General features: G+C 43.0%; 1 protein-coding gene across 4 annotated transcripts; it reads left to right on the top strand.

Moving 5' to 3' along the window:
- The first annotated feature begins 310 nt into the window (after window positions 1-310).
- On the top strand, window positions 311-23,729 carry dcaf6 (ddb1 and cul4 associated factor 6). Of its 4 annotated transcripts, XM_071539268.1 has the most exons (21): window positions 311-733; window positions 4,720-4,781; window positions 8,240-8,332; window positions 8,706-8,891; window positions 9,048-9,161; window positions 10,328-10,463; window positions 10,632-10,843; window positions 12,816-12,909; window positions 13,882-14,001; window positions 14,981-15,322; window positions 15,711-15,887; window positions 17,276-17,335; window positions 19,837-20,032; window positions 20,517-20,641; window positions 20,758-21,097; window positions 21,304-21,345; window positions 22,078-22,216; window positions 22,328-22,484; window positions 22,607-22,695; window positions 23,229-23,334; window positions 23,591-23,729. In XM_071539268.1, the coding sequence occupies exons 1-21, from the start codon at window positions 646-648 to the stop codon at window positions 23,647-23,649; spliced, it is 2,937 nt and encodes a 978-aa protein (XP_071395369.1). In that variant the 5' UTR covers window positions 311-645; the 3' UTR covers window positions 23,650-23,729. The 4 variants fall into 4 exon arrangements, with proteins under 4 accessions (XP_071395369.1, XP_071395372.1, XP_071395371.1 ...); XM_071539271.1 differs by lacking the exon at window positions 15,711-15,887; XM_071539270.1 differs by lacking the exon at window positions 21,304-21,345.
- Window positions 23,730-24,203: the final 474 nt, after the last annotated feature.

Below are 24,203 nucleotides of genomic sequence, written 5' to 3'. Positions count from 1 at the left end.
TTATTATGCTGTATTTTATTAGGTCACACGTTGTAATTTAATCTATCTATCTAACAATATTGTTGATTTTGTTAATATTAACATTAATTCCAAGAGTTTTTCCATTGAGTAAAATTATTGTAAGATAATGAAAAACGCAAATGGCCCAAGATTACCGCATTTGCTGAATTTCTGAACTTTTCTCGGGACATGACAGGACAAGACCTTCTAGTAATACTGCTCCACCCCGGCAGCTTCTCGGCGTTTTAGAGCGAGCGCACCTAACATCTGTCAAAATGCGTTCATCGCGTTGTTTGTGGTTATTGGGGTTTGGGACTGGAAGCTCATTATTATTTATTGGCTACAGCCGGACTGCTGTCGGCTAAAGAGAAGTAAACCGAGCTAGGCTAGCGAGGCAGATAGCAAACAACAGCAGGGAAACATACAGCGTTAACTCAGACTGAGGGGCAGCGAAGGGACAAGAGGAGCTGGGAAGGTTTTCCCAACAGCGATGCTAATGTTGGATATCGTAGCTAGCTAGCGCTGCCCCGACAGGGCTGGGACTGATCTCGATGGCAGAACCAAAACGACGATAAAGACGACATCCAGAAGAAAGGGTTAGCTTACAATTTCAATGTTATTATTAAAAAGCTACGCTCGGTCACAATGTCCTGCTCTGGCAACCTGGTCTGGGATGTAAATAAACGCTCAATTGGATACAACGATCCTAATATCATCAGGACCAACTATTTAGGTAAGAACAAAACCAGCCACTTGTAAGCTACGTGAAGTCAGACATGCTCCAGATCCCAAACACAAACATTAATTTGCCATTGCATTGGTTTGGTTAACCTTAGCTAACCCAGTTAACCCAGCTACAGGCTTTGTATGTGGTGAAGGATCAGATGGACTGACAGAAAAAACAAAGATGACTTTGGTCCATGCTAGCTGTTCACTAGTTAACTGATAGCATGCTGTTTCAGTTGATATTCGTTTTGCAAGTTCAACAGCTATTCAGTGTAATAACAACAATCAATGTCATTCACGATGTTTTGGAGATTTTTTAAATGTCTTTAAACAGAAATAAATAAACAGATCTGTGAGAGAAAGGAAGCCTACTCGGTTACAATTACACGATCTCTTCCAGAGCTGCTAGATATGTGGGATGGGATTAATATTTGATCATAATCCTCGACGCTGCTGGACTTTATAGAGTTGCAAAGCAAAATCACATTTATCTCCACATTCAAAGCATTCAAAGGTTTGCCAAGAAATTGCAGCATAGACTTTGTCAATATAGGTGGCCACTTGATGATGCACAGCTTATGTTATGAGTGTGCAAAGGTAGCTGTGCCATGTGGTTTGAAAGGCTTTAAAATCTCTTTTCTCATTCAAGTTTCATATCCTCTTTTCTTGATTTAGAAAGATTAACTAGGACAAGTTCATAAGACTCACTAGTCTTGTGTATTCCTACAGGAATACTGCTCATCAGTGAGGTATCTGGCTTTCTGTCAGCACTTCTTCAGACAGAAAATGAGCCTGTCATTTCTCTTCCTTTGTGATACAGCGTTGTGATGCTAGTCTGTTCCTGTGTTTGTTTTGAGAGAACACCAAACGGCTGCCGTGTAAACAGAGGACAGCACTGCAGGCATACTGCTAGACGGAAAGGTTTATAAGACTTGTAATGTGGCTTGTCCAACAGTGGGCACCTGACAATGGTTGAGTGAAGATTTAAAAGCCTATAGAGGTGGGGCAGGTGCCACAGGGATTTAGCTAGTGCTGTATTTAGCTTGACTGGGATGTGGTTAGAGCTGTCATTGTCTATGGGCAGGGGATCCACACAGTGATCTGTGGGTCAGACCTGTTATAGGATATATTTAGCTCAAAGGAGGGTGGGGGCATCAAGCAGGGATCTATGGTGAATCCCAGCCAAGACTACAAAGACACTTCCAGGGAAGCTGAATGAGCATTTCTTTATATCGTCCCTCTGGAGACCAGTGCAAACGTGAGGAAGATATAATGCAAAGCAAATATATATTTCCTATCATCCAGTAGGGATTCCCCTGACCTTTAGAGAGGTTTAAGTGCTAGTGTTGCCATTGGGCTGGATTTTGCATGGTGATGCAGGAAGACTCCAATAGTGCATAGGAACCATTAATGAGCAAAAATAAGACAGTTGTGATATAATATGAAGAGCCAACACCTCCTGTATTAGCTCTTCATAGTGGCAACTGGCACAACATGCTTCTATTGGGGAAAAACAGCAGCAATCAAAAATGCAAAGAAAATATGCCAAATAATTTGCATGACATTTTGACATTCAAGTTTTCCTTTAGGCAGCCAGAAAAAACAGCTAGGTGTTTCATGAAACACTTTGATATGCAGGAAAAAAATTTACTCAGCAGTCAGTGATCATCTTTTGATTTTGGTCTGTAGATATCACAAAGTTAGATATAGGGCATACAATAACAATAGGGCATACAACTTTGTGAAGTTATCAACAGGAATAAGTTTCTTGCAGCCCTATTTTGGATGCATTGTTCCATTACTGACAAAGAAGTGCTCTTGTGTTGGCCTGCATTTTTTGCTATCAGTTGTATGCATTGTTTTATTCTTTAAATGCAACAGCAGTGAGAAACACTTCAGTGCCAGCTAGGTGATTGTAGGATTGGCTTGCCAGGGCAGTTGAGTCGTTTCCTATAAGCCATCATAGGTATTGGTAGTCTGTAGGGATGTGCTTTGCCCATTTTAATCGCTTTGTTCTATATCATTGGCACTGAGCTGCAAAATTGTATTAAGAGTGAATGACTAATAAAGGAAAAATTAATCCTAAACACACTGTTTAAAGAACAGCTGTTGACAATGTACCTTGCATTTCTGGGTGGTGGTGGTGTACTTTTCTTATTCCTATGGATACACTGAGATCTTTCCAGCCCAGCTACAATTGAGTGGCACAAAATTCACAAAATTCTTCAGCTATCTAAAATGCGAACAGCAGGTTTTAGTGTCAGTGCCTCAGAATCAAAGAGATCAAGGGCTTCCTTCAAGACTCACCATTTTGCACTGACCTTCAACAATCATTCAGGGAAAATACATCAAAGATGAGGCACAGATGCCAATTTCTCCACCCACAGTAGCCTCAATAGACCAGAATGCAATGCAGCCACAAGACAGCTTGCGTTTTGAGTAAGAGGCGAGGTGATGGGTATAGACACGCCCCTATGTTTATGAACCATTTGGCTAGCTAACTATATTTATGTGCCCATATGCCCATATTTGATTGAAAGCGATAGGTTTGTGCCCCTTCTCTGGGGATTGTTGAAAGGTATTCTGGGAAACGCAGGAAATCACATAGCTAGACGAGGCAGGTTGAGGGAAAGTGGATATGGCAAATTGGGCTGGTAAATTACAACATTTCATCACAAAATAACTCCTGGAATGCAGTGAACGTCACAGATTGATGATATATAACGGTGTAAGAGTATCTGAAGGTGGATATTTCCTTTAGCAGCCACCCCCTCTCTAAATTAGAAATGATACCTCGGTTTCGGGCTTACCTGCTTGGAGCCGGTCCATGAGTCTCAGTGTTTCGGGTAGATCCTTTTCATTACAGCAGGTCACAGAGACATCTCAGGTGTAAATGGATGTCTGCCATAGTTCTTTTTTATTGCCTTTATGTAATGTACACTTGGTGTTGGCCTCATGCTGTGGATCCACGTGGGCGTCTGTCATTGTGAAGCTTGGAACATAAGACTTCCTTCCACCTCTACATGAATGATTTGTCTAGACTAGACCTGACTAGCCATGGCTCACAAACGGTTAATGCTTCACTTTGTCAGACCCTCAGAATTTTAAAGTCCTTACTTCATATATTTAAAGAACAACAAGCATGTACGTTATAGTTGTTTCTTTATTTTCTGTCTAGTTTAATACCTGTTTATGAAAGGACTCTTCAAAGCCAGAACCCCAAGGACCATGACTTCAATATGTGATGCCATCTTGAATCTGCTTCTCTGACAGTGAAGGGAAAACTGACTTTGAGGACAAAATGTTGGTCCTTTTTTATACACTAGCGTTTTGGTTTATCACCACTTTGAACAAAAAAAAAAATGGATTCATTGAAAAATTTACCCATAACTCACAGCCCCTCTACTGGATCTTACTGTCATCCTTTTGTGTCTTTTTCAGTTAAATCTCTATGGAGCTGTTCATCAGTGTGATCTCACATATTAAAAGGAGGAACAAATGTTTTTCTCTCAACTTATGATATTGCACAGAGATGTTCACTGAAACAACAAAGTGATTTCTAATCTTATTCTTTTTTTAATGGTGACATTTAAGACCAGTTTGGTATTAACTGCTACTGTGTTATAGAGAAAACTGAATGGCCACGTAAAGAGTGGCCTTATCAAGCCTGTTCTCCTGCATTTATAGTTTTATCTTACAGCAATATAATTTCTGCAGGGCTTTTTTAAATTTCTTTCTCTCTACTCCGTTTCCTCTAATGGTGCCAGCAGATGCGAGGGAGGCTTCTCCTGGATGAATAATACATTACATGCTACGGAAATACTGAATGCAAATGTTTAATGTGACATTTAATCCCACTCCACACTCACTTTGCACTTAACTGAAATAAAAAAAAAACCAAAACATATGGGCTAGCCTACAACAGATGAGAAATACAAGCTAGGAAGCTGACCTGGTAGGCTTTTAAAATTTCCCTTTTCTCTGTTTTCACAGGTAGAAAAGAATTTGTCCAGAGGCTTAAACTCGAGGCGACACTGAATGTACATGATGGCTGTGTAAGTGCCCCCACAACATGTTTCGTTTCTGTGTCTGTCCTTTTTATGTGTTTATTTCTTTGAATAATTGCCAGTGTGCGTCCTTTCCCTTAACCCATCATGTCACCTTTCCTCTCTCTGTCAGTCAGTGTGTGAAACGTTGGGTCTGACAGCGAGCAGAGCTTTGGCCTCGGGCCAAGCTGCTAATGCCTCAGAGAAACCTGAAGCTGACATTACAGTCACACGCCCAGTCACTCTATCACCCAGGCAATCACTCTGGCCAATACACAAGAACCAAAACAGCTACAGCATGGAAGTCCAAAAAGAGACTCAGTTCAGTATTTCTTACTCACAACCCTCACAGTTAAAGGGGTTTTCAGGAATGTTTTTTACTGGCATGTTGTGAATACATTAGCTATTTAATCAATGTGTAGGCAAACTGTAGTGGTCTGGGTTAATACTATGGCCTGGAAATGGATTAATGTTTCTTGCTGCAGCGTCCTCTCCAGGGCTCAGGTCTTAAAGTAGTTCTCCAAAACTTTCTGTGCTCCTGCTCAAGCTGTCATTCCTTGTCTCACGTCAACAGTAAGTGATGGAGGAAGAAGTGCCCTCCAAAGTCACCACCAGTGCTGTTCTGACTCAACCCATATAACGGATGTATGATGTGTTTGTGCTGATGGCAATTGCATGTCCATCTCTTTCCATCTCAGCAGCCACAATAGATGCACAAAGAAAAGCCGGGCTAAGAGGATGGGCGGGGGGGGGGGGGAGACAATGGTGGGGTTCTCATCCCCCGTTTGCAGATTCCCATCTGGAGTTTATATTTTTAGGTAGCTGGTGACCCAAATCTAAACTCTATTTTAGACTATTTTCTGTTTTTGTCAGCCTGTCATATTGGCCATGTTAAGCTGTCAAATATTTGTCCATTCCTGCTGTCAACAGACTCGATTTGCTCTCAGATAAGTTGTATCATGCTAGTACCTGGTTGTTCTGAGTGTATCTATGTCCTCCTGCTGTTGACCTGGTGATGCTGGTCTGGGTGTTGAGGGAGAAGTAAGAGGCTTTAATTCCTCTGATCTATGAAGGAACCCCCCCATGCCCAGGACAGAGATGAAACATCAGAGAAACGCCATTTGGATGTAGCAACAAACTGAGGTCCTGACCCTGTGGTCACTGAAAATCTCATGGCACTTAGAGATGGTAACTTTGATGTCCTAGCTAAGTATCCAAATGGCTCTCAGTCCATCATGGCCTTATAATCTTATACTGATTCCTAATGAGCTTGATTCACTCCTTCTGTCTCCACTAGAGATCGAGGATGCTGAATGTTCTGGCACAAACATGCTGCCATGCAGGTGAATGCCACACAGGTGTTGGAAAATAGGAGATTTGACTAGACCAGGCCAGCTGTGTAAGATACAGCTGTACCAATTCAAACATACAGGACTGGGATAAGTTGTGTGTGTGTCAGGGGGGGTTAGGGTTAGTCATATTGCCAGTGTTTTGACAGGGGAAACCCAATTTGAGAGTCAAAATCATGGATATTGAATGAATCTTTTCTTTCTTTTACATCTTTCCTGCTCCCTACAAATCGTACTCTGCCACGACTAGCCCCCCTCCCTTGGTGAATGTGGCTGTAGCTTATGCTGCATTCAAGTGACGTAGGAATATTCATTGGAACCACTTGTCAGCTCTAAGCAGCAACTTGGAAGTGTCAAACTTGTTTGAAATGCCATGAAACACTTTGATATGCAGGAAAAAATGTTAAATGCCATCAATCATGTCAAATGCCATGATTGAAGTTTTCTGTAGACCCTAGTTGCTTGTGATGATTATTCTCAGGTTTTTCACACATGCATTTAGTGACTGATACATTTTTAAGTCTACTTTTTACAGCAAATCAAACATTGCAAAGTCAATCAGAAACAAAAAATATGTAGTTGCATCTTGCCATTGCATTAGGCTACAATTAAAATTAGTTACAATCTTTTTAATTTACAGAAACACTGTCACTTCAGTGGTTCTATTTGGATGCTTTATATTATAAGGACTAATTAGCCTTGAAGGAGCCAACCCCGACCCCTTACCCTAACCTGGGTTCATATCCTGCATATCCCCCAACACACACACACACACACACACACACACACACACACACACACACACACACACACACACACACACACACACTAGTAAGGCACTTGTTACTATTTCTTTGTTATTATATTATTATACTCACACTTGCTCATAACATAACTGCTGATAGGAGGAATGTTCTTGCTTTACTTTTCTTGATTAATGTTAAAGCACTTTCTTGTTTTCATGGCACTCTGAACTGTTGATGCTTGAGGAATATTCACTTATTTTACTGTTGCACTTGTAAGTCACTCTGGATAAGAGCATCTGCTTAATGCCTAAATTGTAATTCATCTCAAGAATGAGAGATTCACATCCCTAGTGGACAAAGTATGAAATAAAACATTTTAAGAAACATTAATTTGTGACTTGATGACTAAGATGTCGGTTGTGCCAGGTGGACTAAAATCTGCCTTTGGAAGCTGCAGACTGCAGTGTTTGTTACTGGGCGTCAGGTCTGGTTGGCATAAAGACTCCTGACAAAGACTCAGACCTGTTGGGTACCAGAGTCTCTATAATGTACCATGTAACACAAAATATTTGATTGTTCTCACACGTGTGTGGGTGGGTAAATAGAATCTTTCAGTTTCCAATGCATCACACAGTGTACTGTACATTTAGTTTACCCCTTTCCCCTCCCTAAACAGAATCTGCCTGTCTGTTACTGTCCGTCTAGTAATTTTTAATTTCATAAAAGGAGGAGAGACAGATTTGCCTACAACCACTTAATCTAATACATTTTGTAACCTACTTCAGGTGATGTGCAGTTTCTCAGAGATTACAGCGAGCCTGAGTTCTTAAAAGCATTTTATGAGATGGGGCAAGAGGACAGGCAACAAGGGGAATTAAATCCTTCATTTTGAGTGTAATTTGGTTGGTTGCACCAGCGGTAGTCTTTGGCAATGGAAAGCAATAGTTTGATGGTGAAACACTGAATGTGGTTGCCACACAAATTATTTGAACCAAGTCTCTGAACTTTGAAGAATTTGAAGCAGTTGAAAATAATGAAATACTGATCCACAGAGTGATGGCAAACGGTGAAACTAAATGTTCTTGTGCTCTACTTTAGTTGCATTGATGATTGCAATTTGGTAACAATTTGAGTATAGACTGATGGTAATCTAAGGACAGATAATGAAAGTGATTTGTAATTATACACAACTCTATTGTGTAATCAAGGCTATAAACAAATGTTACAACTTGGAATTTCCTTGGTGATATATGTAAGTGCTCCGTTCTTCAGGGGTTCAGATAAATTATTTTCTATAGTACTTAAGCTGTACATTGTATATGAATTCTCTTAATGTTCTCTCTATATAATGTGCGGCCCTTTCTCCCCACAGGTCAACACTATATCCTGGAACGACACAGGAGAATACATTCTATCAGGGTCAGACGATACCTTTCTGGTCATCACTAACCCATACAACAGAAAGGTACACAGTAATTCATGTACACTGACTTCATTTATACAACTTCAGATATCATATAATTTGTTTATGGCGACACAAAAGGAGACATTTTCCATGAGTGAGCAACAGATGAGGCCTACTTTCTTGACAGCTGAGCTGCTCAGATGGCACTCAGTTGCGATGGAAAATTTTGTGTGTCCTTTTCTCAAGGAGGTTAAAAATGTTCAAAAACACACACACACTCAATGTTCAAAATCTCTCACACACACACACACACACACACACACACACACACACACACACACACACACACACACACACACACACACACACGCACACTACAAGCTCTCAACCAGCCTACTTAAACGGCCCCCTCATGTTTTCTACTCCTCCTCAGGTCAAGAAGTCTATACGGTCAGGTCATCGGGCGAACATCTTCAGTGCGAAGTTCATGCCCCACACCAACGACCAGGAGATCATCTCCTGCTCCGGGGACGGCATCATCTACTACACCCACACTGAGAAGAGCCCCGAGTACAACAGACAGTGTCAGTTCACCTGCCATTATGGGACGGCTTATGAGGTACTACTAAACAGGAGAACTGCTCATCAACCTTTCAGAGAAGCTATCCAGCGACCCACTTTCACGAAAAGTTGAAATTAGGCCTCTGCTTTTTTAACATGTATTTCTCTCCCCTTCTCCCTCTGCTGCCCTCGACCACCCTTGTTGTTTCGGCAGATTATGACGGTACCAAATGACCCCTACACGTTTCTGTCATGCGGGGAGGACGGCACGGTCCGATGGTTTGACCTCCGCATGAAGACTAGCTGCACTAAAGAAGACTGCAAAGACGTACGGTGACATCTGTGATATTTCTTCTTTCAGTTAGTGATTTGTCATGTATTGACATAGAGGGCGGGATCTCTGTAACATGAATATCTGTGTACTCATTTACTACTACCCTCTACTTTGCATTTTGTGTATTAAAACTGTATATTATATAATAGGGGTCAATAAATTATTTTCTTTGAAGTACCAATTGTTGAATAAAAAAGCACACTTTGATCAAAGTTTTTTTGATCGAAAATGGGTCTCCTGTAAAGTTAAATGAGCCAGGGTTCATGGTGTTCACAATTTAGTTTGTCAACATGTGTTTCTTCATTCTCTTCTCCAGCTATCTCTTTTTATTGGTTGCTGGATGTGGTATTGATTTCATGCAATATAAGACGCGACCCCCCCCCCACCTCTTATATGACTTCGTCCTCAGTACCACTCTTTGCCCAAGCTTTCTGTCATTGGAGTAGTTCCTGGTGGGAGAAAGAGAGAGAGACTGTTTTCTTGGCCTGATGCCCAGCTGCGTCAATGGGAGTTGACTTGTTGACTGACGTGTGTGTGTGTGTGTGTGTGTGTGTGTGTGTGTGAGAGAGTTTTTGCACTTCTAGGATGTGTTGCATCCTCTCGTATTTCATGCTTGAGATCAGTACCTGTGACGTTAGAGCTGTCAGAAAAGTTTTACCAGACAGCGTTGCCTCCATTTATCAACTATCCCACAACATTAATTTAGCAGCGGTGGATTCATCATCTGGCTTTATTGCTCAACCTGCCCTAACTAATGTAACTACAGTACAGCTGTCCTTATATCATTGTATAAATATCCAAAAAAGGGCCATTCTTAAAATACAACTCCTACTGGCGCTGATGCTGGAATGGGCCAATGGGCCTCAGAAGCAAAATTACCCCCCTCCAATCCTGTACACACACACACACACACACACACACACGGAAACACCTACAAAAAAATGTATACAGAAAATGCCTGTTCAAGATGATGCAGGATATACAATAGATTAGTAACTTATACAATCATCAGTGGACCGTACTTGAATAACTAAACAACAAAGCTTTACTAGTGAGATGTAAACACAACAAAGCCTTACTACTCTCTTTCTATTGTTTTTGTTGGGACATAAATTGCTAGCTTTTCATACCTGATGTCATTGTGTTTGCTTTGATTTCAGGACATCCTGATAAACTGTCGAAGGGCAGCAACCTCCATATCCATTTCTCCACTGGTGCCCTACTACCTGGCGGTGGGCTGCTCCGACAGCTCTGTGCGCATCTACGACAGACGCATGCTGGGCACCAGAGCTACGGGTAAACTGCACCGCTCGCCGTCCTTACATCACAAGTTTTTGTCATGTAATGGGGTTACATTTACATTGTATTTTAGGCTTTCAGCTGATATTCTTATTCATGGCGACTTGATTTGAGTACAACAGCAGACTTGCTCATTGTCGCACTGCTGCTCTTTCTCACCCTCAGGTAACTACATGGGCCGCGGGACGACAGGCATGTGCGTGAGGTTCGTTCCCGCCCACCTGTCCAACAAGTCATGCCGAGTGACGTCTCTCTGCTACAGCGGGGACGGTCAGGAGGTGCTGGTCAGCTACTCCTCTGATTACATCTACCTGTTTGATCCCAAAGATGACCAGGCCCGAGAGCTGAAGGGCCCGTCTGAGGAGAGGAGGGAGGAGGTGAGCCACCACGCTGATTCAAGTGTTGTTTGAATAAATGTCTCAGTGAGTGCAGGGATGGGATTTATTTTTTTCCCAGGGTTTCAATCTTCTGGACACATTCAGTTCTAACAGGAGATTCATGTTTTTCTGTTTTCCTCCTGCTTGTTGAGTGGTTTTCCACATTTGTAACATCATGAGATATTGTCCCAAATCTTCCTTTTGAACCTGTTGCCTTACCATGTAGACAGTGGTGACTGTAGTGAGTTTTGTTACCTCTCCCAGCTATGGTTTAGCAGCTAACATCAGTGACGCATGCAGTTAGGTAGGGCTGCAGTGAGGAGCAGACACAGAGCAGGTCAGTGCAGCAGAACGGGCCACAGGGGATTCCTGCATGAGGGCTGTTCAACAGTTCGAGCCTCTGTCTGAAGCAGGATAAAATACTTACAAGTGCGTTTCAGCTTGTTTAGACAGTAAACATGATGTCTGAAGCTTTACCCAAGGGGCACCATATGTACCTTCATCGTCTGTTTCCTTAGAAGGTAAAGACACATGGCCCAGTGGAGGCTTTAATGCAGATAATGTCATGCTCTCTCCAGTGAAAGGGATGTTTATTGTAAACAGAGCAGGCTTTGTTTTGGCCGTCTGTTGCTCTAAGTGCACCGCAGGCATCACTGCTAAATCCGTATTGGCTGATGCAGTGCAGTATGGGGGGCAAATGACCCTGAACAGTCAAGATGAGACGGGGAGGAAGAGGAGAGAGGGAGGAATAGAGAGATAATGAATGAATTATCAGTAGCGGTCCAAATAATAAGAGGAAAAACACAATTTTAGCCAATAGAAGCCAATTTTCTTAGTAATGGAGTTACTGAGAATCTGTTAAATGTTCACAAGACCAAAATACAGGGAAGCACCATACCGTAATATATGAAGCAAAATCTGAAACGTGCATATTTTTTGTTAGTCTTGTAATTTGTAGTGAAAATAGTGAATTATATCTTAAATTACATGTAGTGAAAATGTCTTAAATTGCATGTAACAAAAATGAAATTACAATGATTAGCCACAGTTTTGCGTATTATTTTTGCATCGCCATGTATTTAGGTCATCATATCCATTTGGTTAAGTAGTTAGTTTGGAAGTCTGAGGTTTGGGTAATGAAGTTCTGCTGGGATTTGCATATCGTTGGCTGCAAAAGGGAAGACTGCACCCATAATAACACAAACACACACACACAGACACAGAGTTTTACATCTGGCAGATGAATTGATGTCTTGACTGTGAGTGGGGGGCTTCAGGGGGACAAAATGTGCTAGATCATGGTGCCAGTGTTTCGAAGCCTCGTGGTGTGTTCAGCTGTGTCTAGATGCAACCACCACACACATTCCTTTCCAAATACAGCGACCGACGCAGGCAATGTTCCACCACCCCCCAAAAATAGTCCAGGCCGAGGTGTAGGGCTGCCAAGGAGAGTCTCATTACCCCTCTCTCCCTTTTACTCCACTTGACCCTGCCCTGATCTCCCACTCTCTCCCTTTCCTCCACCTGTAACCCCTCTTGTTCTCGGCCTTTCTGTTTCAGTCCTGTTGCCCTTCTTCCCGTCTCCCGCTACTCTCTCTCTGATTCATTCCATTATCTCTTGAGTCTCCGCTCCTTTTCACCACCTCTCACTCATGTCCAGACCTGACGACGTTTCCTGAGTAAAGCCATTGATATTCCCCCCCCCCCCCCCCCCAGACCCTTTTCCTATTTCTGGCCCTCAGCCTGTTGTCCTGCAGAGAGGCATGGAGTGGAAAGTGAAGGCAACCTCAGTCGTGCAGCTAGAAGGGAGGGGGTGCTTGAAAGAGGACAGTGGCAGAGACAAGCAATGTTTTGCTTTGGCAGTGGGGCTATTTTTGACCACGCTTTGACTGACGGATTGCTAATCTTTCTGCGTGCGTGCATGCGTGTGTGTGTGTGTGTGTGTGTGTGTGTGTGTGGTGTATTTCCACAGCTGAGGCAGCCCCCGGTGAAGCGCCTCCGTCTACGAGGTGACTGGTCTGACACCGGACCCCGAGCTCGTCCTGAGAGTGAGAGAGAGAGGGATGGTAAGAGGACAGTGAATCATTACCACAACTGACATATACACAACACAGTGCAGCTTATTTAGTTTAACACAGTGATTCTCAACCTTTTTCATATCAAGGACCCCTAATTTAGTCCACATTAGGGCCACAGACCCCCATTTGATTTTGTCTCTCAGACCCAAATCTGAGGATATTTTTATTGTTAGATATGATTTTGTCCAGAATTTCATGACTATCTATGATCAAAACAGTCATTCTTCTACATTCTCTAATTGTGTTAACTTCTTGTAAATGAAATAATGCTGAAGTTTAACAATTCATCAATTTGCTGGGGACCCCCTGGAACCCCATCAAGGACCTCTTGTGGTCCCCGGACCCCACGTTGAGAACCACTGGTTTAACAAATACACAATCGATTCACCTTGTACACAGTTTTTCTTCTCCAATTCTGTTAGTTGTCAGTCCGTATTACATTCAGTTGCGCAAAACAAATTGCAAATCACTCATTGAGTCATTAGTTGGTGGAATAACTGTCCCATTTAATTTCTGAGGGTCCACATGAGACCAGTCCAACACCTATAGCAGCATCTGCTGTGAAGTGGCATGACGGTGGCATGTGAATGGGATATTGTGTGATGTTAGAATCATGCCCGATATTGCCACTTACTGTCTTGTCTACCTATCCACCTTTTTTCATGTTGGTATTAACATCATATTGATAGAGTGATATACATTTTAACTGACCAAAACTGATCTTAGGTTGTGTTCTTGCCTCCTATTTGTTGTGTTTGGGTGGCTCACAAAAAACAGTTTACGTCCCTCTGCTCTGGCTAAAAAGAAGCCTGGCACAGCACTTTTTCTGTTCTGCTTTCCATTCGTCTTGCAGCCGCTTCCCACTGACTTTTAAAGTAGAAAAAGGTGGTGGCAATTTGGGGGGGAAGCGTGAAAAGTGTGAAAACACCTTTTTAAAACATTTTTTCTGCACTCTTCTAGGAGAACAGAGCCCCAATGTGTCTCTGATGCAGAGGATGTCAGATATGTTGTCCCGCTGGTTTGAGGAGGCCAGTGAGGCTCAGAGCAGCAGAGGAACTCGGCCTCAGACACGACCCAGAGGTGAGACTTCAGCTCCTGTGAGCACTGCAGATCAAACAGGCTGTGCATTTTTTTTTATACTGAAAAGTGGAGTAGTGTGCCTTTGTATACAATAAAGAGGATGTGGAACTATGCTTGTGTCTGACTCTGCAGGTCCTTAAAGTCTTGAAGTGTCTTAAGTGTATCATTTAAATTCTAGGTCATAAAAGGTCTAAAAGTCGGTTAAATGTCTTTAATATGGTTTTGGACGTGTTGTTTTTTCTCTGTGCACTACTTTTCTAGTGAGAAATCAGATGGATACTGCTGCAGTTTTTGTTTTTATTTATTTTATTCTTCAAGGGCCAAAGTCAGTTCAGTCAGTGACTGACATCACTCCTCTGGGGCGCTAGCGAATTTTGTCAGTGTCGTAAACATTGCTCTGCACAAATCATATCTATTCTTTATTGAACAGGATCTAATAAATAAAAGGAAGAAAACTTAACTTGAGCTATAAATGTAATTTTCCACACAAATCCCATAATCCTCTTCCTGTATGTTGATGACTTTAGACGATGTCATGCTGGATTCTACATGTATCTTTTACACAGACCACTGCCACACAATGAAGTATGGTGATATGTATAGCTAAATCATTTTATTATTGTTGGACAACACATACTCAAGTATCTTATAAAAAATTCCATTGTTTTTATACACAGTACTTGTACACGTGTGTATGATTTGCAACAGTTAACAGTTTAGTTGCTATTGTTGACTAACAAGTGAAGTAGCCTAACGTTACTGTATTGTCCATAGAAGAGATTAAGGCAGCTGATCAACAATGGAGCCAGTGACCCAAGATCACACTCAAATATAATACTTATTACTAGGTGTGCGTGTCATCACCATACAGAATCTTTAACTTTTTACTATTCAGGCTTATTTTGGGATTGAAATGTGTCTTAAATTTGCAGAAACCTCCTGACAAAAGATAAACGTCCATTTGTTTTGTCGTTTGCAGGAACGGCTCTCCGTCCAGAGGGGGCGTCTGCTGCCCCAGCGGCCCCGGCAGCGGCCCCCACCCAGGAGCCCCGTGCCCCCGACAGGCCCATGGAGACGGACACAGAGACACCTGCCAGTCCTGCCGCCCCCACCCCCATGCCTAAATCCACTTCCTCCTCTTCCTCAGGGTCATCGTCAACAGTTACAGCACCTCCTCCCTCCAGCTCCTCATCAATGGAGAGCTCGGCCCCTTCCTCCTCCCCCTTCACCTCTTCCCCTGACTCGGAGCAGAGGAGTCAGGCCGACACTACCGGGACCCCCACACCGACGCCCACGCCCACCTCAGATCCTGCACTGTCGGGTAAGTCTTACACAAACATATGCATACCAGTGACCTGAATGACGGTTTGACAAGCTGCGTTCACCTGTGCACTTCTCACACAAACTGTCCCAGAAATCCCCATTTTTAACTCTTCAGTCCAGCAAGTAAGTATCCTACCTCTTCATTCTGTTTCATTTGTGGACAGTTAGCTCGGTGTTGTGTGTGTGTGTGTGTGTGTGTGTGTGTGTGTGTTGGAGCCACTCCACTCAAGCAGCAGCCTCACCTCACTCTCTTTTCCCTCAGCATCCTATGTCCTTTATTTCTTTCTCACTTTCTGCCCCCTCCCCTCCCTCCCTCCCTCCCCTTTCTCCCCCAAGTCTTCTAATCCTGCATTCACTCTCCCTCTCTTCCTCTGCCTCTTTGTTAGAGTACGGTCCTCATCGGCTGCCGGTAAGTTTAGTGTGTAGGCGTTTGCAGAGGTTACTCCTGCTGGCTGACCCCCCAGGACAGGGTGCGCGAACATCCACTTCTTCTCCTACAGCCCCTGAGAGACAGTCACAAAGAGCTGCTACTACTGCCGCTGCTGAGACACGACCTCGTACAGGTTACCTGCCCCCGCCCCCCCGACCCCGCCACGGCATCCCTTTCATGTGGGCTGTTCGCCTGGCCTCTCCCCCCTGCCATCCTACCCCTTCCCCTCTTACCTAGGCATGTCAGAGATGCCTCTTTGTACAGAGAGGGTTTGGTTCTAGGAAGAGCTGATTTTTGCTGGAACTGACCATTAATCCCACAGTTACCCCCCTCCCCATTCACCAAGAATACACCTTGTCCTTATTAAGCTCTATACCTCTCACCTTATCAACTTCCACTGTATGCTCAGTCCCAAACTCTCACTTCATCACTCCACTTGTTGCTTGAGTTTTTAACTGCAACTGCCCTGTTTGGAGTGGCACCAGCCAACATGGAGCTCTGCTTTGGCGTCCCCATGGCTTGTGTGGTTATTCACCCATGTCTGATGATGCTGTAGATGCACACTGATCAGCTGTCTTAACTAGAGTGTGATTGATAAAGGTCAGTGACACTGCTCCCATGTTAACCAGACAGTACAGCACTCAGTAGCCACAACCGAGAACGTGCATAATTATCTGATTCACGGTGGTTTGATCCCACGCTGATGTGCGAATCACAGCTTGTTGAACAGGTTGTATTTAACTCAGCCAGTGATGCATCTAATACTAATAATTCATTCACAGCCTGATAGGCCAGTGCTTGCAAAGTCTAAGTGAAAACCAGACCTCACTATCAGTTGCAAAACAGAGAATAGAAGGCTACTGTTTGAGTCACATTTGTGCTACTATCAGACTGTTATTTCAACTAATTTAACAGTATTTGTTATGAGAAACTCCAGTGCCTAGCATCTCTTGAGGTTTCAAACTAGTATTAGTACAAGTTCTAAGTAAAACTTGTACTAAGAAATCTGAATTTTAGTATGTGATTTGCATTTGCTATTGTGTTATACCTAGCTTACCACTGGCACTACTTGATGGTTGTCGTACAGGTTGATTTCCCTGTTTGTATTACATTGTAGGAATACATTTTCTCAGCTCTCATTAGGCCTACCTACTATGACAGTTTAAAAGTAGGTCTGTAATGATAAGCATAGGTCTGTAATGATAAGCATGTGTGAACGTGTCACCTGTTAAGTATTAATACCCATATATTTGAACTATTGTGTCTAAATTTGCAAACCTCTGATGCTCATTTTGCATAGAAAAACTGACGCTGCACTTATGTAACATTGTCTTCCTTGGTTTGCACAGCATTTCTTTATCAGATGAAGCTCTTCCTTAAGCTGGTTTGACAGCTCTTCCTGCTTGGCCTTGGATCCTTTCTAACGTGACTTTGAACTTTAACTCCTGTGTGCCCTGACTGTGTGAGCCCTCTGGTTTGACCTCTCTGTCCGATGTTTAGTCAGTGTCATTTGTGTTCCAGATTCCCCCTCGTCTGTGGTAAACAAACAGCTGGGATCCATGACTCTTGATGAACAGCAGGGTGCGTCTTCTCCCCCCCCGCCTCTTGCTTTCTCTTCTTTGCCCTCCCACACACAAACACTCTAACTCATACCTCTCCAGTCTTTCTTTGTTTTCCTCCTTTTTGCTTTCCCTCTATCTACCACTTTACTTTCCCATCCCCCCCCCCTCCCCCTCTGCCCCCGTGTGTGATGCAGCTTTTGTATTTGCATGGGACATCTCAGGGCTGTTCTGTTTTTTAATAACATACCTATGGATAGATAGAGCATGTCTATCTGATCCAACTCAATGGCCCTGTTTATTTTTGGGAAACGCTAATGCCTACCAGTGCCCCTTTGTTCTGTTTACGAATCTCCATCTCTGTTGGTTTTGCTTGTTGGTCAGTGGATCGGATTATATTTCGTTTTTCCCAAGGCTTTTTTTCAGCTTGGAGCTTCAATGAACATGGTTTATTTTCGTTATGTCCTGTAACACTCCCTTCAAACACTACTGAGTTCTAACAAAAATAACGCGGAAATGTATACGATAAAACTGGGCGTCCTGGAGGCTCAGTTGGCACATTTATATAACTGTGTTCGAATCCGGCTTGGGACCTTTGGCACATGTCATCCCCCTGTCTCCCCCCTATCTTTCCTTGTCTCTCTTCACTGTAGACTGTCTAATAAAGGCCTCCTAATAAACTTCCGCCAATGCTGAATTATTCTCCAACTTGTTGTTACACCCAAATACATAATTCCTATCACTTAAATTAGATTGATTTCTTGAATTGTAAATGTACCCTTAGGATTCGGATCACTGTCTCTGTTAGTTTAATAGTTATGGCTAAAAAATGATGATTGTCTAATGGTGGAAATCCAGATCCAGTTTAATTTAATTAATTGTTCTTTGGCCCAACACCTACCTGGCCAGCTGCAGGTAGTGATTATGGGGTTCAGGCCCTAAATGGTAATGTCAAGGATTTAAGGCTTTAGTGGTCAGGAGCAGTATGGGTCAAAGGAGAGCCTGTTGCACCCATAGCAAGTTTCATAGTGGCATTGACGTCCATCCAGGGAGACTGTGACAGTTGTAACATATTAGTATAGGCAATAGGCATCAATAGGCATCCATCACTGGGTCACCTTTCCTGCCATTGGCTTAGCAGTGCTGCCAATTGGCCAAGTTCTGACAGATTTGAATAAATTTGGTATGCATGTTCCAGATGGAGATCCTAAAGGCTTCATAATAATACTAACATTTGGCCGACCCAATTTCAAGATATCAGTTTTTGGTATTTGTGGTGCCCCCTATTGGTTGATTTTAAATGTTTTGATCCCCATGCTTGCTGCCACTGAATAGATGTAAGTTTTCTAATGATAGGACAAGCTGTCATGAAGTTATGACCCATTTTGTTGTAGGCCACACGCTCCTGCAACTTCATGGATTAATATTAGCCAAAAGGTTGAAGTTATCAAACATCTGGGAAACATTTTTTTTTTTAAAGCAATTCGTCCATAGATTAAGTTTTGGTGGTGATCTGGCTGATGATCAAACTTATGATTTTGGAGATATTACCTTTTTTATAAAAGCTGTTTTTTTTTTTGTTTTTTTTTACTTTTAATTATAGTACCACCATCTGGCCAATTTGGGTTGTATTTCTGGAGTAGTTCTATTATCTATCATTTTGCCAAATTTCATGTGTCTCACATGAAAAAAGCAAAAAGCATTTCACACTCTAGCTCCACATGCATAATATTTTTTACTGACAGTGTTTCTCCATAAAGCCGCCTTCTTTCAGGTGACATTTTGGTGCCAGTGGTCAGTTACTTCCACACAAAAAGTTCATGTCTGTCCAAATTTACCATTTCACAGGAAATTTTAAAAATGTGGTGGAATATTAAATAATAAACCGGCACAAAAACAAAACTATGGGGCTTGAACCCGTAATTACAGTGTAATTGTCCATATATCATGATATAAATTTCCACATAAGACCCATTCTTACACTGCAACATCTACTGGAACTGATCCTGGTATTGGCCCAGGAGTGAACTAAAATGATCCCCGTCCCCTACATCTACAAAAACAAAATCTACAGGAAACACTGATAATGGCCAACATTAATATGAGCCTGGTTGATCCTCCTTTGTATGACTGTATTCACCTGTGGAGGTGTATGGTGACATCTTCAGGGGCTTGGAGTTGGACTTGTGTCTTTAAGTGTTTCTGTCTCACCTGTCATGTTGCTGTGGCTGGTGACAGTTTATTATTGTGTCCCTTACAGCGTGTGTGCCTTTGTCCACCCTGTCAGTGTCAGCTGCATGTTCCCATTGCCGTTGGGTGTTGTCACTCAATGGGAAGTGATGCAACAGAAGGTTGCATGTTTCCAGTGTGTTTTGCAAAAACCTAGTATGCAATGCGATTAACAGGAAAAAGAACTCAAGACTATTCCCAAAATCATTGGGTTAAGCGGAACAGCCAGTATTTCAATATGATGATGATTCATTCTCACTTTCTTTGCCTCTCTCTCTTCCTCTTCCCTCTCAGGAGGACCAGACGCTGTGAGTTCAGCTCAGGCTGAACCTGGGTCTGTACCAGCCAGTGGGTCAGTGGCACCCAGCAGCGGCGCTCCCACCTCCACTGGCATGAGTCGGCCCAGTACAGCAGAGCCAGTCCTAAGCCTACACTACAGCTCAGAGGGAACCACCACCAGCACCATAAAGCTAGACTTCACAGACGAGTGGTGAGTGATCCGCTTACCAGTGGGAGAAATGTTTAGTAAAGTGGAGTCTAAATCTCACATCTCTCTGAAGTCGTGGTGAAAATCTGTCAGATAATTGGATTAACCTCTGCTATAGTTATGTTTTTGCATTGAGAATATTTTGTTCTTACATCTTGAGAATATTTGTTTTTAATGTGTCGCTTTTTGTGCTCACTGATGGAAGGCATTATCGCACTGCAGATGCAAGTGTAACGTGTGTTGGATTTATTCTACTTGTGCGTTGATTATGTATGCATGCTTTTCTAGCAAACTGTGATCATTTCTTGATGAATATGTTTCATCTTTTGCAATGAAAATGAATGTTTCATATAGTCTGTAACCAAGTTTTATCAGTTTAATCTCAATATGTTTGAGCCACGGGATCCTTCACTATAACTCTGCACATCGTTTGCATCATTATAAATGCATCATGTATTGGGTGTGATTGCTGTTGCTTCCTCTACAGGAGTAGTAGAACATCCAGCTCTAGAGGCAACGGAGGACCCAAGACATCTGAGCCTGTGACTGTACAGGGCAGAGAGAGTCTGTTGACAGAGAGCTCAGCCTCAGAGCGCTCAGCATCAGAGCAAGGTGAGGAACCTCCAGTCACATGAGGAATAATCATGAGAATGTTGCCTTGATACAGTTTGAAAATATTACAAAGTTCTTCCTAGTCCCATACACGACCCCCCTTCTTGCTTCTTCAGCTCCATCTGAGTCCTCCGGCCAGAGCCGGCCCACCGCCGGCACAGACCCGGTGTGTGAGGCTTCCTCCTCCGGCGCCCATGGCAGCTTGTCAGCCCAGGCCCCGGCAGAAGCCTCCTCAGAGGGGGACAGCATCACTTCTTCACCCCCGGAGAGGAGCCAGCCAGAGGGCATGGAGGACACGTCGGGGGGCTGCAGGAGAGCGGAGCCCGCCGGAGAGGAGGGGCAGGAGGCAGGGGGGGGGCAGAGTCAGCCCGCACGGGCCAACCAGGACTCGGACGACAGCGATGACGACCCGATCCTCATCCCCTCCGCGAGGTTCAGAGGAGGACAGGGACAGAGGTATGGACCGCAATGTAATGCTTACATTACACAACTGAATGCGCTTGTTTCTATGCACACAACCTGGTGAGCAGGAAAGCTCATGTATTTCAATGTTGGTAACTACTGGATTCAAATATTGCTCTTGTATACCATGGCATTTAAAGGGTGGGTATTCTGCTTTGTTTTTTGTGATTCCTTGCCATTGACTATCTTACTACACATAGATTTAATTCCAGAGGATCTGCAGTAGGAGATAGAATGATCAGGTAAAGTCTTTGCACTGGCAACTAAAGCATCTAACCTGTCAGGCATGTGATATGCCATCAAGAAACTGTGATTTGTAGCCAAGATTAAGGTTTTGTGTTGGTTTGGCCAGTTCACTCACAAATATAACTAATATACATGGCTAAGTGTATAAGAGTGTGCCGTGCATGTGTGTACTGACACCACCAATGGTGTGAGCTGCATCATTACAACAGTGTTTTAAACTTTTTACACACAAGAGAGTTGGAGAATGAAGAATGAACATGTCCGCATGATTTCCTGATGGAAAGGAGCCCAAAAAAATAAAAATAAAAGATTTGATTTCCTCGATGGGATCTGTTGTGAAAAGAGATCAATTAATGTTTTGCATTTGCCATTGCAAACGTACTACATGAACCAGTGTGTGTCTGATTGAATTCAGCAACATTGCTGTCACTTGGTTAATGGGCAAGGCTATCCATGACGGAATAATATTGGCTTGATTCAGATGGGATGGAGCAAGCAGATATTTTACCTTTTTTAGTGGCTGCTTTCTAGCTTGGAGTTGTGTTAAACTGATTTTGGATGAATAGATCAATGGTAGTGTAATTAGAGGCTGTCTCACCATAGCTGTCAAGACTTGGCTCGGTAATAAAAAGAAGCATGGGTGTCACATTAGCAAAAGTGATATATTGGGTTTGTTTACGTTTTGTGTGCTTTGTATATAAATGTATTGGCTGGCTTGTGTTCCACAGACGCTCAGCAGCCGCCCGCATCCAGGAGCTGTTTCGTAGGAGGAAGGAAAGAAGAGAGATGGAAGAAAGTGAGACCCAGAATATCCGGAGACCCTCAGTCAAAATGGTCTACAAGGGCCACCGCAACTCCAGGACGATGGTACACCTCAGGCCACTTGCATCAAAGTAGCTAGCGATTTAGAGAGACCTCAGCAGAAAGCCTCCGGTAGTTACCAAACTTGGAGGTGATTTTTATTTCTTTTATGTCTAGATAAAGGAGTCCTGTTTCTGGGGCAACAACTTTGTGATGAGCGGTTCAGACTGCGGCCACATCTTCATCTGGGACAGGCACACTGGAGAGCACCTCATGCTGCTCGAAGCTGACAACCATGTGGTCAACTGCCTGCAGCCGCACCCCTACGACCCCAGTGAGTGACGCTCTATGCCTCAGATGGCTCTCTGCCCCATGGTGATGTGATGGTGTTTAATATGCCGTGTTACATGTGTGTGTGTGTGTTTGCATCTGGGTTCATTTTCTGCTCTTTTTCAGTTCTAGCCTCATCAGGGATAGACTACGATATCAAGATTTGGTCGCCTCTAGAAGAGTCGCCATCCTTCAACAGAGTCCTTGCTGACGAGGTATGACTGGCAAGAGATTGAGTCTTTTATTTCAGCTGATGGTAATTCATTGTGGAGACACTAGGTGTGAAATGGTGGGGTCTGGTTCAGATGATTATCCTTGGCATAGGCCTCCACCACACTGTTTGTTGTTAAAAAGCGCCTGCTGAGAAGACTGAGGCCAACAGCCTTGTGGGTGGAGCCAGACAGAATCTGAGACTGGCTGTTTTAATGTATTAATTTAGTTTTAAACACTAACTATACACCTATGCTTTTTATCTATGGATATCACAGCACTGCTAACTGATTGAAAAGCATGTTATGGTTGTTCTTCAGCTCTCTAAACATATGACAGACGTATGACATGGCCCACAAGTCCTTAAAGATGTTCTTTCCTTGGTCTTTTCTGTCAGGGCAGCTTTCCCTCCCTACATTTTTATGAGCAGAGAGGAAAAGTCTGGAGAGTTGTTTCTGTCAAATTCAAGCACCCCTCCCCCCGACACACACACACACACACCTCATGGCTTTTTCCTTTCCTCTCCTCCCCTTTCAAGGTAATAACTCGGAACGAGCTGATGCTGGAGGAGACTAGGAATACTATCACAGTCCCAGCCTCTTTTATGCTTCGAATGCTTGCCTCCCTCAATCACATCAGATCAGGTATACACTCTCACAGAACCTGGTTATTTATTTATGCAAATTCTGATGAGATTTGTGGCAGTTGAGTATTTGTGCATGGGAAACCACGTCCGGTACAGTAGTACAGTAAGCCTCTTACTGTTACCACAGAAACCAGTCATGATTAATTCTTTCAGTAGGTAACAGGGTAACATGCTCTGCTGTTTTCAGGCCTTTGTTTGCCTTCTCTCGCTCTGTTTGTCTCCCTCTCCTTAATATCCACCTTTCCTTCCTTTAGATCGACTGGAAGGTGATCGCTCTGAAGGTTCTGGCCAGGAGAACGAGGACGAGCAGTAGCCTGCTGACATTTTATTTTAAAGAAAACACTATTTCTTCTTGCTGTAAAGCACTTGAAAACCTGAGATTTGTACAAGTATACTGTAGAATACTTCCTTATGAAAATTAGTTGAATTTCTAGCCCCTCTGTTTTTTTTAAGATGACTTTTCTTACTGATGTTTCTGTATGAGGATATACTACATCTGTGTGAATGCAAGGGCAAGGAAGTCAATATATATTAAGTGTGAGAAAATTATGGTGGCTGGTGTGCAAGGATGTTAAGTGCAATATTATTTTGTTAGGAGAAAGTGAGCTTTGATCAGTGTTAAGGTGTGACATTTCTTATTTGTAGCACAAGGCAAAGAACTCAAATGTTGATGTACTGCACTGGCAGTTACGCATGTAAACAAGAACTTTGATTTAAGTAAACCATACTTTTGAGTATGCTTTAATTTTGTTGTTGAAACAAAGCTGTGCTTCTTGTTCCCAAAGGGTCAAGTCAACGAAATAATCTTTTGCCAAATTTGGAAAAATTTCTAAGCTAAATGGCATCTCAGAGATGTGTCTGTATATG

The sequence above is a fragment of the Centroberyx affinis genome, unplaced genomic scaffold, assembly GCF_046629955.1.
Source record: "Centroberyx affinis isolate AG114_WGS23_722 - 3 ecotype Tasmania unplaced genomic scaffold, CSIRO-AGI_Caff_v1 ptg003428l_1, whole genome shotgun sequence".
In the NCBI taxonomy this organism is placed as follows: Eukaryota; Metazoa; Chordata; class Actinopteri; order Beryciformes; family Berycidae; genus Centroberyx; species Centroberyx affinis.
This window is presented reverse-complemented; position numbering and strand designations above follow the sequence as displayed.